We start from the raw sequence: 19,620 nt of genomic DNA, 5'->3' as shown, positions 1-19,620 counted from the left end.
AGGACATTTCAACAATTTGGAAATTAAACACTACACAGGTATTGACAGCCATAGTAAGAAATGACTGCAATACAACAAAATGTGGAGAGCTATCTACAGATTTAAAAGCAGTTCCCATTCTTTCAGCAAAATCGGTGACGTAAAACCAAGTGCACCAAATTAGCATAGTCATGTTTTCACAGAGAAAAATACCAATGCTGGTTAACAGGTTTCTAAAAAGATTCACCACCATATTTATACATTTTTATTTAAACCTTTAAGATTTTATCCATGCTTATAATGCCGAAGAATATCAGAAAATAAATCTTCAGATAAAAACTAAATTTTAGTTTCTCTTTTCTAACGGTTAGGAAAAAAAGGACATTGAAACCGAGAATAACAAGTATAATTAATAAAGAAGCACAAGAACATGCCAAGAATTCAACCTATCAGAAGATATAATGTGGGTAATCATGAAGTATGCTTGTCAATAGCCCACTTTTAGTCAAGTTTTCCATTCTGAAGACTCTTTTTGGCTTTCTCTTGTCTTATGAGAGAGATGACTTTGATGCACCCCTTTGAAATTTTGATCATCCACATGACATTCATTACATCCAAAACAACACAAGTAGAGATCCAGGAACACTGAATTAAAAATCCAAGCCTCAGGTAGGCTTCCGTTCCTAACACAGAGTAAATGTAGCCATAAAAAGGAGGTATTGAGGCAATCCGCACTATGAAGAACACCACAGTCATGAGTATTCCATTGATGACATTAGCCTTGGAAAACTTAGGATACTTCAGAGCCTCAAAGAACCACCTGGGAAAAAAATTAAAGAAACATCACATTTATTCTGCATCTCTGAGGATTAACAATTTCTAGTTTTTCATTTTTAAAATTCAGAACAACCCCTAAGATTTATATGGCAAGACAAAGGGCCTAGAATGGTCAACATAATACTGAAAAAGAATAAAGCTGATAGATTCACTTTCAAGACCTACTATAAAGCTACAATAATCAAGACAGCACGGCATTGGTAAAAGAACAGACAGACAGGCCAAAGGAACAGAATACAGAGCCCACAGACAGACCCACACAAATATACTCAACTTACTTTTGGTAATGGTGTAAAGATAATTCAATGGAGAAAAAACACTTTTTAACAAACAGTGCTGGAACAATTAGACATCCATATGCAGAAAAATAAACCTAGGCAGAGACCTCACATCTTACACAAAAATTACCTTGAAATGGACCACAGACTTAAAAGTAAAATGCAAAACTGTGAAACTTCTAGAAAAAAAACAGGAAAAAATCTGCATGATCTTGGGTTTGATGATAGGATTTTAGATATAATACCAAAAGCACGATCCATAGAAAAAAATATAAGTTGGACTTCGCTAAAATTAAAAACTTGCTCTGTGAGAGGCACTGTCAAAAGAAAATGAAAAGACATCCAAACACAGGGAGAGATTGTTTACTGAGTACATATATGATAAAGTACTTATATCCAAAATATATAAAGAACTCTTAAAGCTCAGCAATAAAGAAACAACCTAATTAAAACATGGGCAAAAGATCTTAAACACCTCATCAGAGAAGATAAACAAAAGGAAAAGAAGCATATAAAAAGATATTAAAAATCATTTGTCATTAGAAAAATGTAAATTAAAACAATGACATGCTTCTACATATCTATCAGAATGACTACAATCCGAAAATCTGACAATACCAATTGCTGGCAAAGATGTGGAACAATAGGAACACTCATTCATTGTTGGTGGGAATGCAAAATGGTAAAGCCACTTCAAAAGACAGCAGTGCAGTTATAATGCTAAACATATTCATAGCACACAATCCAACAATCACACTTCTAGGTATTTTTTCAATTGATTTAAAAATATATGTCCACACTAAAACCTGCATGCAAGTGTTTACACCAGCCATATTCATAATTGCCCAAAACTGGAAGCAACCAAAATGTTATAGGTTGCTTCATAATGTTATTCACAATGTAGTACGTGAATGGATAAGTAAATTGTGGTATGTACATACAATTAAATGCTATTCAGCGATAAAAAAGAACAAACTATCAATTCATGTAACACCATGGGTGAATCTTAAATGCATATTGATAAACCAAAGAAGCCAATCTGAAAAATGCTATCTACTGTATGATTCCATTTATGTGACATTCTGGAAAAAGCAAAACTATAAAGACAAAAAAACAGATCAGCGGCTGCCAGAGGTTCAGGGAGAGCAGGAGAGGGTAGAATAGGTGAAACACAGGCAATATTTTAGGGTAGTGAAACAATTTTGTATGATACTGTAGTGGGGGATATATGACATTATGCATTTGTCAAAACCCACAGAACAGATGAAGAGTGTATGCAAATTTAAAAAAAATCAATAGGAGGTTGGGGCATGCCAGGCAGTATGTAACCTGTGACAAAAGAATCTAACTGCGTTCCAAATACATGACATAACCTCACTGGAGGGAGTGGGGTAAAAACAGGTGACCTAAGTAACTTTGAAAATGAATTAAGACTGTAAGACTAAAGACAAAAGAAACTGTACATAGGCACTTTGCTCTAGCTGGTAAAATTGTTATCTCATGGGGGAAGAGGTTAACAATTCTGAAACCATTATACATGTATACTGGTATTTAACAAATAAGTAAATTTGTCTGATGGTGAAGTGGGAACCAGATTTCTCATCGTGGGAGTGGAAGGTTACAGATAATGAGTGCAAAAGATTAGATTGATCCATATGATACTGGATTAGAGCTGGAAACTTCAGTATAAACTCATGCTTAGTTTAATACATATATACAGATGGACATATATAGAAATAATTATAGATATGTGTGTATACACAGGTTAGTACATTTCCAAGTTGTCAGCTGGGAGGGCATAGAAACAATGATGCCCCAGTAGCAATGAGCACACCCAGGGCCCATATTGTGGTTTCTAATACCATTGTCCAATAAAAGAAAACAAGACTACTTGAGAAATGGCTGATTCTAGCACTGGGACAGAGAATACACAATATAAATATAGAGTATTTTTTTAGTATCAGAAAATAAAGAAGTGCTCCAAAACAGATGATGAAGTTATGTCAAAGGGACACAGAAGACAACTGAAAGAGCTCCCCAATGGCAAAAGTTGTAACAATTTGAACAAAATAAGTAATGTAGTGTTGGACTCAAACTCAAAGTATAAAATAAATATCCATGAAGCCATGGTAATATATATGAATGAATGAGTGAATGAACAGGGGAGAAAAGGTAAATATCCTGTACAGAATAACTGCAAATAAGTTATGTAGATATCGCACCCTCAAAGAGGTGAAGCATAACTCCCCACTCTTCAAGGGGGGACTTCGTTAGAGTTCAGTATAGAAGGCAGGTGGGGTGGAAACAGTTAACTTTAAAATTGAGAACTCTTACAAACCCTACCTCAGCCAGGTGAACAAGGTAAACAACAGTGACAATCCATGTTTATGCATGTAGTCCTGATATAATGTGATGAGAAGGGCACTTTACTTCTGTGGTCTTCCTCCAAAAACCCCATATCCTCAGTCGAATCATGAGAAAAACATCAGACAAACCCAAATTGAGAAATATTCTACAAAACAGATGACCAGGACTCCTCAAAACCGACAAGGCCATCAAAAACAACGGAAGTCTGAAAAACTGTCACAACCAGGAGTCTGAGACGTGACAACTAAATCCAGTGTAGTATCCCGGATGGGATCCTGGGGCAGAAAAAGGACATTAGGTAAAAACTGAGGAAATCTGAAAATACTATGGCCTTTAGTTAATAATAATGTATCAATATTTGTTCATTAATTATGACAAATGTACCATACAAATGTAAATATTAACAATAGGAGAATCTGAGTGTGGGGTATATGGGAACCCTTTGAATCATCCTTGAAACTTTTCTAGAAGTCTAAAATTATTCTTAAGTAAAAAGCTTATTTTAAAAAAATTTGGTATTTGCTGTATTCTACTTTTTCCTCCTCAAAAAAAACTATCTTGCCTAATGTTACCTCATTATATTTTAGAGGTTAAGTTGTAAATGTAGTAAAATGTATCCATGTATCTTAATATTCAATTTGACAGAATTAGTCATGACTAAGCTAGAAATTGCTCAACTTCAGAAACTAAAAATTAACTGTTAAAAAAACCTTAAAATATTTTTCAGAGATATTAAAATATCAAAGAGAAATAATTTGTAGGATAAGACGGGTATTACAATTTATAAGTATGTGTAGGGTGAAAAGAGAAGGGCTAAATTATTCAACGCAGTTAAAAACAAACTATTTAGAGAGTAATGCTCAAATTAATAAAATAATATCACAAATAGGAAAAATGTCACTAAAGAAGTAAAGTCAACATCTTTTGCTCTATCCAGATCTCCTATCCTCCAGACTTCTCTACTCTAAAGATTTCCCCTCTGACCCTCAGCCATTCCTTTCTTAGACTACATGGTGGTCTTGGGTTTAATCAGAAATGCTATACCTCAAATAACCCATCCCCTTCTAAGCACAACTCGTAGTACCCCATATTTCTCTTTACCCAATTCCATCTAAATCTCTTTTTTGACCTCCACTCCCAGATCCCTCACTACCAGCCTTTGATTCACTTCCTTTCCTACCTACCTGAACTCAGTTACCTTCAGAACACACATCGGCACCCTCAGTTCTCTTGCCCCTTCATCCATCACACTCACGCTGCCTATCCCCAGCTTCTCATCAGGCCAGCTTTCCTTAGGCAGAGTATAGAGGGAAGGTGGGTACTGTATTCTGCAGTCAGAAGGCCCAGGTTCAAACCTGCTTCTGCCACTTAGCTGCTGTGTGGTCTTACCTCTCTGTTATTGACCTCTATGTCTCAGTTTGATCCCTACAAAATGGGGATAATGATAGCACCTCCCTTATACCATGAAGCTGTTTTGACACATAAGAACTCCCCTGTACTAGGAGCTCAATTAATAGCTATTATTACTCAATAATATTGATATTAACATAAATAGCACAAATGTAACTTAAAGAGCTCTGAATTTCAACTGAATTCTCAAATTTGCTTGGCATTCCTTTTACTTAACTCCACATTTTCCATAGAATTGCTCCCCAACCTCTGTCTCACAAATCAAGTCACTTCCCTTCCTTATTCACTTCTACTTCTCAATCCCATCAGAGGAACTGGCCTCTTCTACTACTAAGGTATTTGGGTCCATCAAATGAATTCCTCAAACTCTGACCCCAAGGCCTCAAATCTTCTTTTCAAGCACCTTTTTCTCTATATTCAGATGAAGAGGTTTCTCTTGCCCTCTCCAAGGCCAATTGCTTCTGTACCCATGCTCTGTGACTTTAGGCCAGCAATTATCCCCTTTCCCTTGCTCCATCCAGTTCCCCATGTATAGATTGATACTTTCTTCTCTCTTACCGACATGCCCGACCCTTTCTAATCCAAAAAATCTCTCCTTCTGTTTTTCTTCCCTATTAAACTCTTAAAAAGAGAAGTCAACGGTGTATTCACAGACATTCTGGCTATACTTCACAACCCAGTACAATACGATTGCATTCCCCTACAAAAGAAATTGGTCACCAGTGGCATCCCCATAACCAAGACAGTGGATTCATCTCAGCCTCCATCCCAGGTGACCTTTCTATAGCATACGACACTGCCAACCATCATACTTGCTTTCTCCTCTCCTAATACTGTTTTCTCTTGATTCCCTACCTATACTTTTTCAGTCTCCGTTTCCTCTGCCTGTCCCTTAAATATTTGTGCTTCCCAGGCACACTCCCTTCCATATGCTCTACCAAGGCCATTTTATACATTCTCAAGGGCTTAAAGGGGTTCAGAACAAGCTTCCCCAAATGTGCCACTTTGGCATGCAGAATATTTTGAGCTGAAAGCAACTAAGACCCAGCAGACTCAAGAAAAACTCCTACCTCTCCCTGAATTACCTGAAACAATTTAGATAGGTGTCCTGGCCCACAAAGAGAGCTATTACACCAAGAGATAACTTTTTATCTGAATGATCTATCTGTATGGCAGGACAAACATGTAATTACCAAACATCTGCTCTTCTTATGTCCTATGAATCACCCTCCTACGTGCAGCCCCTATCCCACTCCTTAGCTCAAGACAGCTTATGAGCCTCTACTGCCCGGCTTGTCCTTGGGTCTCATTGTCCTGTGGGACCCTCACATATATGTAATTAAATGTTTTTCTTCTGTTAATCTGCCTTATGTCAAACTGATTATTAGACCCACCAAAGAACCTTGATGAATAGAGGAAAAATTCTTCCTCCACAAAGGCTCGAACACCCTGACAGAAATCTCTGGTTTCAAGTCCTCTCTTAAGTTCTACTTGTAGTTTCATATTTCTCATTTATTGCTGAGCATCCTCACCTGACAAATCACCAATTCCCAAATATGCCTAAAACCCAACATGCATAAAAACAATACCCCACTCTTCGCCTAACATCCATGACCACCACCACAGAAAACTCCCATTATGAATCAGTGGGATCACCATTGCCTTAGTCATCCAAGTCAGAAACCTGGAGTCACCCTAGTCTGTTCCTAGTCTGGAACCAAGCCCGATCCATTTTATTCCTAGTCTGGAACCAAGCCCGATCCATTTTATCTCCTAAGATTCTTCCTAATCCTTCCCCGGCTCATTCCATTCCACCTTCTGCCATTATAATTTTTGGTCCTCGGTGTCTCTTACCTAGATGACCGCAATAACCCAACTGGTCTCCCTTAACTCTACATTTCTAGCCTTTTCTCTTCGATGCCACAAGTCCTACATTACATTTAGCCTAGACTACTTCCTGTTCTCCGGCACTTTATGCATTTTCCAAATTTTTCGTTGTCTGGAAAGGTGATTATCTAAAAATCTAGACTTTAAGAACTTATGCTTTGGCTTTACTGTACAATCACTGCATTTATCTTCAGCCAATTTTCCCATGTGACTGGTGCCTGATCTTTAAGCCAGTCTCTTTCAAAGGAAAGAACTCACATATTAATTCAAGTTGAAATAATATTTATATAATTGTCCTTATCTTTCTCTCTCGTGTCAGAAGGACCACTTATTTTATTGGAATCTACCTCTTCTTACCTAATGAGAACACCCTTTCATTCCAACAAATAAAGGCTAACAGTTTGGGAATATATGTGTTGATGCCGAGAGGGAGAGGAGCAGAAGAAAGCAAGAAGACATGCAGGTGGGATGGAAGGAGAGAGGGAAAACACTGTTTTTCACCACCATCCACAGTTATTACTTAGATGGGTAAAGAAGAAAAGACACTGAGGACCAAAAATTATAATGACAGCAGGTGGAGTGGAATGAGTCGGGGAAGGATTAGGAAGAATATTAGGAGATAATATGGATCGGGCTTGCTTCCAGACTAGGAACAGTCTAGGGTGACTCCAGGTTTCTGACTTGGATGACTAAGTCAATGGTGATCCCACTGATTCATACTGGAAGCTTTCTGTGGTGGTGGTCATGGAGGAAAGGGAGGTTAGGCAAAGAGTAGGGTATTGGTTTTACGCATGTTGGGTTTTAGGCATACTTGATTGTATGTGTGTGTAATCCTCCCCAACCCCATAGAGAAAACTCTGTCTTTGGTCATTTAGCACTTCTTCCTCCTCCAGCTTTTCTAAAGGGACTTGGAGCTTTTGATTAAGTCCCCTGGGAGTTGATTGTGCAGAGTTAGGTACTAAGCACATGCAGTGTAAACTCAAGGCATTAGCAGGTATAATTCACATTTGGAAAGAGGAGAGAGGGCTACTTTCAGGTAGAGAAAGAAAGAAAAAAAAGAGGATGGGAGCAAAGGATCCATCCCCCTATATGGTACCGGTTTGGTGACTTTTAGGAGTTGAGAGTCAGAAGTGTGAGCTTTTGGGAAAGCTACAGGGTCCAGGAGATACTGTGAGTTCAAGAGGAATGAAGAGACTTTTAAGAAGTGCTGCTGTAACAAACTGGACCTTTGTTGACATCCTTGGAAAAACTCCAATAAGGATTTACATGTACCGTTGCTGGGACTCTACGTGGAGACTGGGTATTGGGCTGACCCCTGGGTTTTATCTTGGTTGCAAATGTAATTCTTTCAGGCATGTGAACACTGTATTTAATAAATATTAACTCTGGAAATTTAGGAGTTCAAAAACTTAATTTTAGAAAAGTTGTCCTCCATCCCAATGTTATTCTGGCTCCCCTTCTACTTGTAAACTTTTCCTTTATTGTATCTACTCTTCCTTCTCTTACTTCTCAATTCTAGACATTCAACTTTACACCTTTTAAACACCATCTTTTCTCATGGCTTCAAATGTAACCTCTATCTGATCATTTCAAAATGCCTCTCTACCTCTTACTACATTTCCACTCAGATGCTCTGTTTGTCCTCTAATGCAGCATCTCCAAAGCAAACTCATCATCTTCCCGCCTATTCTTCCTAATCCTCATCTTTTTTCATTCTTCTAAGTCCAATGTAGAAAATATCTTAAACTTGTCTTTTTTTCTCTATCTCTAATTTCTTATTACCAGTTTCACTTTTTCTACCCTCAAAAACCTTTATTCCATCATATCTACTCTATCATGACAGCCTAATTTGGGCTCCTATTTATTTCCTGGACTAATGAAATTACACCAGTCATTCACACAACTAAGAGCTGTATGCTAACCTTCTAACCCAAGCTTTTGCTTTTCATCTTACCATCTATCCCACAAATACCCAAAACTAGAATTACTCAGTGTTATTTTCAGAATGTCTTTCTCCACTAGAATACATTCTCACTGTCCACTGGTCAAGTTCAATCAGCTTTCCCTGGCATTCAACACCCTCTCTATCCACTATCCTCCTAAGACATACTCTTTGATCCTACAAGTCTATGAAGTTTCTCTTTCACATGGCATGTTTATTCCACTTTTCAAAACCTTATGTTCACGCCTTTCTCCCTTCTCCCTTTCCCATCCACTTCTTTAAAAAAATCCTAAAACATTTAAGAATGTGTCCCAATTTCTCTTTGAAGCCTTGCATGACAAACATCAATCAATAATAGGTCTCAAAACGTGATTCATGGGCCCCTGAGACTTTTGAGGGAGTCTACAAGGGAAAACTATTTTCATAATGATACTAAAATATTATCTGCCTTTCTCATTGTGCTGACTTCTATTCTGATGGTGTAAAGTACTGATGGATAAGACCATTGGCATCTTAGCACAAATCATAGCAGTGGTACAAAATGGTACTAGTCGCCATTGTAATCTATGCCACATATTTGCAGTTAAAAACAAAAAAAGAGGGGTTGAGTGGAGAAGTTTCACTTAAGAATGACCTGGATGAAGCAGTAAGAATGATTAATTATATTAAATCATGTATTTTGAGTACATGTCTTTTTAATATTCTGTGATAAAATGGGAAGTACGCACAAAGCACAGTTGTCTGGAAGAAAAACTCTTGGATAGCCTCTGAAGAGTTAAAAACTTTTCTGATGAGGTCAGTAATGGGTTTTTAAAAAAATATTATCTAATAAATGTATCAGCATTTATCATAAGACCTACATAACTCAGTGAACCAATATTTTCTAAATGACCAAGGCATGATGACACAAAATTAGGTATGAATAAAAGATTCAAAGTACAAGACAGACCAATGGATTTGAATATAACAGTGTATCAAAAGTCCACTGATATGGTTTCAGATTCCACATTTAACTAATCTTTAAGAAACTACCTCTTGGTATATTTTGGTATAGTATTAAAGCAGGATATCAACAATTATTTGAAAAGGCTACTAAAATACTCCTTTACCTACTACACTGTTAACCCTGAGAGTTAGATTTTTTTGTATGCTTCAACCAAAATAACATTTCACAACAGACTGAAAACAGAAACAAACCTGAGAATCCAGCTGAATTCTATCATGCTAGACATTAAAAAGTTTTGCAAAAAATGTACAACACCGTTCCCATGAAAAATTTTTCATTTTGGCAATGTAGTTTATTTTTCACAAAAATTACATTAACATGAAATATTATTGTTAATAGTAAATGACCTAATAAATATTTGTAAATGTTTCAGTTTTAATTTCCAATCTGGTAAATATCCATAGCTATCAGCCTATAGGAAGTAAGAGTTCATTGAGGTCCTCAATAATTTATGAGATCAACAAGTCTGAGAATGGCTGTTTTAAGCCATTAATAACAGCACTTTTCTTCTTGCCCTTTTTCACACAATGTCTTATTTTACTAGCTCATTATTTTGTATTATTAAGTCCTATTTTCTCAAACATAGACACGACACCAGACACTCTAGTGAAGCTCCCTGAGGCAGCGACTGGAACATTTAGGTACTGGGAAGGTATTCAATAAATACTGAAGGAACATATTAAGGAACATAGGTACAAGTTTTTATAAGGTATTTAACCTTAACAGCAATTCAAAAATATGTCCTCATAACAGTTAAGGGCATTTAGGCAAAAAAGAAGTTACCACCATTAAATTACTTTTTACAAAAAGAAACCTGAGGCACGGGTATAACTCAGCAGCTGAAAATTAACTGAAGCCCAGGTGTCTAACCTTTGTACCCCACCACATGCATCCCATGTGTCTTCTTAAATTATACAAAGCTCTAAAATAGAGAGAACATAAAAATATCACAAAGTAAAGAAAACAATTAAACTATGGAAAACTCTAACAGTACTTAAGTAGCTGTGCTAAATTTTGTCATAATCTCCTTGCTGTTCCATTATACCATTTCTTGCTCATATTCCAACCCCATTTCTCAATTTCTTAATTTACAAAAGACTCGAAGCTTTTAAATAAAGGTATAGCATAGCTTTTTACTACAAAATTAAAGAATAAGTTAAACTCTCTAATATTATGGTTTTTCAAAAAGAGCTTCAAACAGAAACAAATCTAAGTTCCTTTAAGTGTCAAGGTTAATTTTCTCCTGCTTCAAAATCTCAAATCTGAATCATCTTCAAGAGACAGACATTGCTAAAGCTTAACTGATCACCTCTTGGGACTCATTCATTCAAAAGCAATGAAATGGCTACTATGTGCCAGACAGTGTGTGGATGCTGAACCATGCAAAGTTCAACCAACCTAATGAAACGCAGAGATAAATAAGAAACAGGAAAAAGAGAAAGAGAACTTTACAATAATTTATTAATCATAATGGTATAACTGTGTGTCACTATTATGGAAGCATGGGTGAGAGACACCCAGCCCAGCCTGGAAGAGGTGGGGTTTCATGATGGAAATGACCCTTGGGCTGAGTCATGAAGGATGAGCAAGGAGCCAGGAGGCCTTTCTAGCACAGGGACAAGTTGGGGTGAGAGGCGATTTCTGAGGAGGAATATGGCAGAAAGAGAGAAGATAGCTCTACTTGGAGAGCTTTCTGCATCACATTACAGAGCCCATATTGTACACTGGAAGCAGCAGGTGCCACTGAGAGGATCTAACCAGGAGGCTGCGTGTTCATTTTTGTGTTTTAGGGAGATCGCCGTGGAAGATAATAATACAGGAGAGGATGAAAGGGGAATAGGACTGGAGGCAGGCAGACTGCCTAGAGCAGGGATTAGCAAACTTCTTCCATAAAGAGCCAGAGAGTAACACAAAGTAAGGGGTTTTGGAAGCTCTACCATCTCTGTGGCAACTAATCCACTCTGTTATTGTGTGAAAGCAGTCGTGGTAAACAAATATGCATGGCTGTGCCCCAATAAAGCTTTATTTGTAGAAACAGGCAGCAGGTTTGGCCTTCAAGCCTTGGTTTGCCAACCCCAGTCTAGAATAGTTCTTTTCTGTCCAAAAGAACTTTCTGCAATAATGAAATGGTCTATAGATGTTCTACCCAATTCAGTAGACACATGGGGCTAGGAAGCACTGGAAATGTTACCAGTTAGACTGAGGAATTAAATTCTTAATTTTATTTAAATTGAATTAAATTAAATGTAAATAGTCACATGTGGCTTGTGGCTACTCTACTGGACAGTACAGGGTTAGAGGCTGATGCAGGAGCCCAGGCAAGAGATGATGAACTAGGGCACTGACAGCAGAGATGATTCCCACATGTTGAGCAGAGTTAACCAAGAGAACGGCCAGGCCACATGCTGAACAGGAGCATGTAAGAGAATACAGAGGGAAATATGTTGCATTCTATTTTAGACATGTTGATTCTGATGTGCCACCTGGGAGGAGAAAACACTTGACTATAATACAAAGAAGTAGGTAATATTAAATATGCTCTTTTTATAGAGAAAGCAACTGTAGTACAGGAATGTTACGTAACTTAGCCAAGGTCAGAGCAAGTAAGCGGCAAGGTTAAATTGCAGCTTGAGCTTATATGATTCTAAAATTCATGCATAGTCCATTACACCACATTGAGCAAATGGGTAATAGCTGAAACCCTGAAAGCACAACCCACTCAGGGAGAAGCACAGAGAAGATCGGTGGGCCCAGAAGAGAGCCCTGGGGAACACCAGCATCTAAGGAACTGTCTCCGACAAAGAAGACTGGGAGGCGATGGTCAGAGAACTACAAGAACCAGGTGAGTGCAGGGTCACGAAAGCAAGGGGAGTTATGGCATTACAAGAAGGAGGTGGCAGTCCTCAGAGAGATACAATAAGATAGGCACCGAAGAGAGTTCACTGGATTTTGCATCTGGAAGTCAATGGTACCTCTAATGAAATCGTTCCAGCAAAACGACAGACGAGGAAACCTAATTTTGATGGGTTAAAGAACAAAAAAGATACTGCAAAGTAGATAAAGCAAACATAAACTATGCCATTTCTAGTGCTGAGTAAATTTTAGCATATTGAATGTACACTACATTTAACACTTACTGCATATGTACTGAATGACAAGCACTATGCCAGCTGCTTTACACACATATGTAAACATAACATATAACCACATAGAATCTTCACAATAAACTGTAAGGCCTATAGGTATCATTATCCCTGTTTTACAGGTAAGAAAACTGAGGCTCAGGAAGATTAAATAATCTTCCACTCACGCACAATGGTAAGTGGGGGAGCTTGAATTTAAATCCAGGTCTTCTGCCTTCAGAGAACATTCTCTTTGCTCTCTATATTTTCACATCATCGGAGTCTTTAAAAATTGCAAAAGAACTCTTATTTAAAATATTTTAAACGGCCAAGCCTAAGGAACTTAGTATCTTCTTGAAGAAATAAAATTATAACATATGAAACACCAGCAAGCAATATAAAACAGTACATAAGTACCTGGGAAAGCAGCAGATCTGTAATCTAATCTCTCCTGTTTGGAGGTGGAAGGACCATCCCTTCCACCTTTGGCAAGAAAAAAGGGTGATGAGGGTAATTGCTTGGTAAGCATACTAATGGTGTTTGTAGTAGGAGAGTCTTCATCTATGGAATGCTTTTAGGATATACCTAGTCTAGTATTGCTTATGATAAATGAACCTAGAATGTATGGATTTATGGGGTCTGACCCCTGTCCCAGGAAAGTTATATAAGCTATGTAACTATCTGAGTATTAAATGGAGATGGCTTCATAACCAAGAGAGCTCCTTCCATGTCAGCAATATGAACTATACATATCACTTAGAGACCTCATAGGTAACCTCATTCCAGAGAATGCCCAGTGCAAAAAACACCCAGGGAGCCATGCTGATGGTCCTGAACATCTCCTTGCTTTGCCAGTATCTCGTGATTACTTGTATTCTTGAGATTATTAGTAAGGATTGATACAGGGTAAGCTCCCTAACTCACATGAGTCTGATTTGACTCCCAATTCTCTGGGTTATCTCTGTACTAAGTTACAAAAGGCTACATGTAATTGTGGGAGCCTTCCCTGGGTTTGGGATTTTGACCTAAGACTTGAAAGATAGGTAAATTTTTCGAAGATGGAGGGAAAATAGAGGATGGGAATAAAGGAAGAAAAGTGATAAAAATCCACAGGTGTGTGAGACAGCAAGGGTGCAAAACTAACTCTAATGAGTGGTAAGAAATAAGGCTGGAGACATGGCGCACATCACAGAGAGCTTTGAAAGTTCAGAGAAGAATCTAAAGAGGATGCAGTGTTTAGTAAGAAAGTAAGGTACTGAAAGTGGAACACAAGAAAGATGACTTTGGTAGCACTGTGAGGAAAGGACTGAGGAGTGGGTGAATGTGGAATTCGAATTAGGAAGTCAGTTGGAAAGCTATCGCAGTAATCAACCATGGAGATCCCGAAGGCCCTAAACTGGGACCATGGATGTGGAAGGAAAGGAGCAGCTAAACATTTCACAGAAAAAATGTCAGCAGACCCTGTCAAATGACAAGACAAGGGTAATAAAGGATAATAATAGACCCATTGTCAAAAATGAGCAACTACCTCCCTCCAGGAGGTGGAGCTTAATTTCTCTCCCCCCACCCCCTTTGAGAGTGGGCTATACTTCATGCCTTGCTTTCAAAGAGAGTAAAGAAAAGGAAAAACTTCACAGTGGAGAAACCTGGCAAACACCACCTCAACCACATGATGAAAGTTCACATCCCCAGTGATGTCACATGGATATCATGTAGCCCCTGATATGTGATGAGAAGGGCACTTCACCTCTACAGGATTCCTTCCGAAAACCTATAACCTCCGTCCAGTTATGAGAAAAACAGGCAACTCCAGACTGCAGGACATTCTACAGAATAACTGGACAGTATCCCTTAACACTGTCAGGGTCATGAAAAACAAGGAAAGACTAAGAATCTGTTACAGACGAGGGGAGACTGGGGAGGCGTGACAACTAAATGCAATATGGCAGCCTAGACTGAACCGAAGAACAAAAAGAAGATACTAATGGAAAAACTCCCGAAATCCAACAAAGTCTGAAGTTCACTTAATAGTAAAGTATCGATGCTGGTTTCTTAGCTTTGACAAATGTTCCATGATAATGTAAGATATTAATAGGGGAAACTAGGTGAAGGGTATATGGGAGTTTCTGTGCTATCTTTGTAACTTTCCTGCAAATCTAAAATGAAAAGATTATTTTAAAAGAGGGACTAAGATAATGTTGGTGTCAGAATTTGGGAACAGGAGGAAGTTGGTGTCAGGAATATTAACTGGACCCAAGATAAGTCCAGTAAAACAAAGTATCATCATACCACAAAGAGAGCTGGGTTCAAGAGCCAGGACCACCACCTTCTAGCTCGGGAATCTTGGATAAGATTCCCTAACCTTTCCAAGGCTCAGTTTCCTCGTTTGTACAATGGTGATAATTCATTCGGGCCTCTCACTGTTGTGGCCTCTCCCGTGGTGGAGCACAGGCTCCAGATGCGCAGGCTCGGCGGCCATGGCTCACGGGCCCAGCCGCCCCGCGGCATGTGGGATCTTCCCGGACCGGGGCACGAACCCGTGTCTCCTGCATCAGCAGGCGGACTCTCAACCACTGTGCCACCAGGGAAGCCCATACTCTCATTTTTATATTTAGGATCTTGGGGGAAAATTTCCCCAAACCAAACAGCCCAAGTTTAAAATAATTAATGACATCAGTTACCTACCGCTGATTCACAAAAGGGCTGGAAAGTTCTGCAAGCAGGCGAAAATTCCCAATGTATCCCAGCACTCCATCCCTCTGGGTGATAAAACATAAAACATAATGTCAAAAACATAATGGCAGGGAAAACATTCTTATCAAAATTTCCAAACATCGAAGAAACATTCAATAGCTTCTCAGCATAAAATAATGATCAATATAAACACAAACCAAGTCTGCTAAACGGATTTTCTTCTCCGTGAAAACTTAGAAATGTCATTAGAATTCTATAGCATTTTTTAAAGACAACGTATTGTATACTTATGTTCACTTACGTATACCATATTCACTTAGAAAAACAGATTTCAAGCAGTTGTCTCACGCTAAACTAATGAATTCTGCACACAGCCATTAGTAACAGCATTCTCAAATTACCGCAGAAATAATGATTAAAGTAGTGTGAATTTAGGAAGTTGAGAACTTTTATAACAATTAAGTATCAAATAGGAACGTAGTTTAATATCCATTAGGAGCAAAAAATCTCAAGAGTGTATTTCACTTCCTAAGTCACAATATATAAGCCTGTGAGCAGATACACATTTGTCAAACATAACAACACATGTTAAACCATATCTGTCATATTTGACCTGAAAAATGTATCTGTCAATCAGAAGATACTATAGCTAAAACACACACTTTGGGGACCTTTCTGAATTTAGAAACATAATGCCTAGTACTTTCCACTAATAATCGGAAAAGTATAGTACATAAGCATTAGAAAGAAAACCGAAAGTATACATTCCAAAAATTTTACGTAATTTTAAGTGTTACTAGGTAAATGGAGTCATTCTAGCACTTCCAATTAAATCGTGATTACACACCAAAAGAACCTGCCCTCAAAACATCAGATATACCAGAACTTCAGAAATACTTTTCCTACTGTTTATACCACACTGCCTTCCAAATGGGAAAAATATAAAGCAATAATGAAAAAAATAATATTGAATGGACTTTTTATTTGAAGATTCTCAGTTCTTCTCTATGTCAATTATTTTAGGGATTAAAAACTGAGAGCTGGACTGCAAGAGTTAGCTTTCCAAAATGAATCTAAAACTTTTTATAATCTCAAACTCACTGTCCTTAGTGAAACTGAAATGGGTGATGAGGAAGAAGAGGAGGACAGCAGAGAGACAAAGACAGTGGCCAAGACGAGCACTGTACACAGAGGTGGTGGGAGAGGAGGATGCTCAACATTTCAGAGTCAACCAGACACAGCCACAGTAGTCCAAAGCCACATGACAATACACGGGAAATAACTACGCACGTGCGTTATCACTTTAACACAGAAATACGTGTAAATTTGAATTTACATATTATTCTGTACTATTTACTTTTCTGTTACAATAAATGCATTTATTTAAACAACAGGACCAGTTAATGGTGGCAATTAGTAATTAATAGTGGGACTAAACAAATAAAATTGTGGAAAAATATAATATTTTTATAATGTTTCTTTCTGGCCTTTTACTTTTCTTTGTTAGATATTTAAACGTAGTAGGTTACATTATTTTTTTTTATGTCTTTGAGAAGCATAAATGTAAGACTTTTAAAAAGGAGAATGTAAATACAATAGGACTAAACAGTTATTACCTGTATTTAATAAAAAAATAATAATGATATCTTTCTATCCATGACACAGTAGGATATTTTTACTCCTTATTTCCTTTTCCAATAATACTTTTCTGAAATGCCTGCGGCCTTTAGGATAGCCTTATTTTTTTGCAGAAGTGAAACAACTACAGTTAAATGTAAAATTCACTTTCACTTGTAACTCTGCTCTTAGAGGCCCACATTACTGTTATCAGTCCAGTATGATGATCTCAAGCTAAGTATTTTCTCAACAAAGGTGTTTAAGCATAAAATACATAAAATTTTACTTACTAGCAATAGCAGGCTTTTAGAATTATAAGAATTAAGTTTCCAGCTCTCTAAGAGTATCTATCCACTTTGTATCTACAGGCTTGTTCTGGTAGATCAGCTGTTTGTAAGGTCATTTGTATGTATAAATTCATCGTACATGCCATCTATTTCTAAAATATCTATCATTTTAAGACACTCTAGAGTACCCTAGATGGATTCCAATAAGTTACAATTTTAGTTTAAAAAAAAAGTACTATTTAAGTAGCTAGAATTTTCTGGTAACATTTTTGTGTTTTGTTTTGTTTTTTTAATTAATTTATTTTATTTATTTAATTTTTTTTGCTGCATCGGGTCTTCATTGCTGCGCGCGGGCTTTCTCTAGTTGCGGCGAGCGGGGGCTACGCTTCGTTGTGGCACGTGGGCATATCTCGTTGCAGTGGCTTCTCTTGTTGCAGAGCATGGGCTCTAGGCACGCAGGCTTCAGTAGTTGTGGCACATGGGCTCAGTAGTTGTGGCTTGCAGGCTCTAGAGCACAGGCTCAGTAGTTGTGGCACATGGGCTTAGTTGCTCCACAGCATGTGGGATCTTCCTGGACCAGGGCTCAAACCTGTGTCTCCTGCATTGGCAGGTGGATTCTCAACCACTGCGCCACAGGGGAAGCCCCCATTTTTGAGTTGTGAAGCAGTTTTATTTCCAAAAAATGAGCCATTATTTCACTGTATGAGTTTTTGTCACAATCTGCACATAACATCAAGCAATGCAGGTTCCGAGAGTTCATCCTTTTCTAGCTCCTCGTGGCCTCTTCAATGATCATCAGTTTTGGAGAACCAGTCCATAAATATCTGTTTCGCTGCAGATATTCTATTTGGACAATTCATTATAATTAAGCAATTAAGTTTGGGGAGTCAGGGATAGTTAATGAATGATCATGGACCTGGGGTGTGCAGGCCAGGATTTGAACCCTAGCTCTCCTAAGTGACCTTGGGCAAAGCTGACCAAAACCTCAGTTTCTCCATTTGTAAAACAGGCAGAATACCATCTTTATGACAGAATTGATGTAAGAATAAGACAAAATGCAGGGGCTTCCCTGGCGGCACAGTGGTTAAGAATCCGCCTGCCAATGCAGGAGACACGAGTTCGAGCCCTGGTCTGGGAAGATCCCATATGCCGTGGAGCAACTAAGCCTGTGCACCACAACTACTGAGCCTGTGCTCTAGAGCCCGTGAGCCAGAACTACTGAAGCCCGCACGCCTAGAGCCCGTGCTCGGCAACAAAAGAAGCCACCACAATGTGAAGCCCATGTGCAGCAAGGAAGACCCAATGCAGCCAAAAGTAAATAAATAAATAGATTTTTTTTTAATTTAAAAAGACAAAATGCACACTAATGGCAAACAGGAAAAATACTAAAACAGAAAAGGCACTCTAAAAAAAATTAAGTTAAAAGTGAAATTGAACCAGGTAATTTTTCTTACTATAGCTATAAAGAAGATTAAATAAGTTTGAACAAGTCCTAAAAGGACCTATTCCTTCTTTCCTAGACAGAAGCCTCCACCTCTAGTCACTGATCCCTGAGCCTTGGATGACTACACAGGACTAAGGGCCACACCTGAAATAATGATGATGAATGGATGATAAGAAAGACAGATCACCATCACCATTAGTAAGGACTAAATGTAGGTTCACTACTGCTACTTTACTATAAAAGATGAATCATATTGATAATCACTCCTCCAAAAGGAGTTAACGTTACTTTCTAATTGCTGCAGAAAAAAATCCAGGTGGAAAGGGAAAATAAATACTTCTAAGAGAAGACTCACCTGTTTTATTTACCCAATAGGTTATATCAACCTTTTACCTCACTTTGCACAACTATACTGCACCCAACCCAAACTTAATTCTTCACCACAAGTTTATGCTCATGACCATCACAGCATGGTAGAGTTAAAATGGCCTCTGAAGATTGCCTATTTCAATTGCCCACAGATATTTTAAATCCCTTCTACAAAAGCTCTTCCAGGTTGCCCACCAGCGTGGACAACTCCATGGTGAGTAGAGTAGCATCTCCTAAAGCAGCTTTCCAAAAGTTCCAGAACTACACTGTACCCTCTTTTTATTTTTTATTTTTTTTGCGGTACGCGGGCCTCTCACTGTTGTGGCCTCTCTCGTTGCGGAGCACAGGCTCTGGATGCGCAGGCTCAGTGGCCATGGCTCA

At 38.2% G+C, this 19,620-nt stretch overlaps 1 protein-coding gene across 4 annotated transcripts in view; it reads right to left on the bottom strand.

The window, feature by feature from the left end:
* Window positions 1–229: 229 nt before the first annotated feature.
* The window catches only part of TLCD4 (TLC domain containing 4), an 87,758-nt gene continuing 68,367 nt past the window's right edge, over window positions 230–19,620 (bottom strand). For all 4 annotated transcript variants that reach the window (XM_024751296.1, XM_024751297.1, XM_024751295.1 and 1 more), the window contains exons 6-7: window positions 15,514–15,587; window positions 230–799 (exon numbers count right to left, since the gene is read on the bottom strand). In XM_024751296.1, the coding sequence (XP_024607064.1) occupies window positions 481–799; window positions 15,514–15,587 (393 nt within the window). In that variant the 3' untranslated portion in view covers window positions 230–480. The remainder of the gene's footprint in view (window positions 800–15,513; window positions 15,588–19,620) is intronic.

This window comes from Neophocaena asiaeorientalis, unplaced genomic scaffold (assembly GCF_003031525.2).
Source record: "Neophocaena asiaeorientalis asiaeorientalis breed wild unplaced genomic scaffold, Neophocaena_asiaeorientalis_V1.1 scaffold147, whole genome shotgun sequence".
Taxonomy (NCBI): Eukaryota; Metazoa; Chordata; class Mammalia; order Artiodactyla; family Phocoenidae; genus Neophocaena; species Neophocaena asiaeorientalis.
This window is presented reverse-complemented; position numbering and strand designations above follow the sequence as displayed.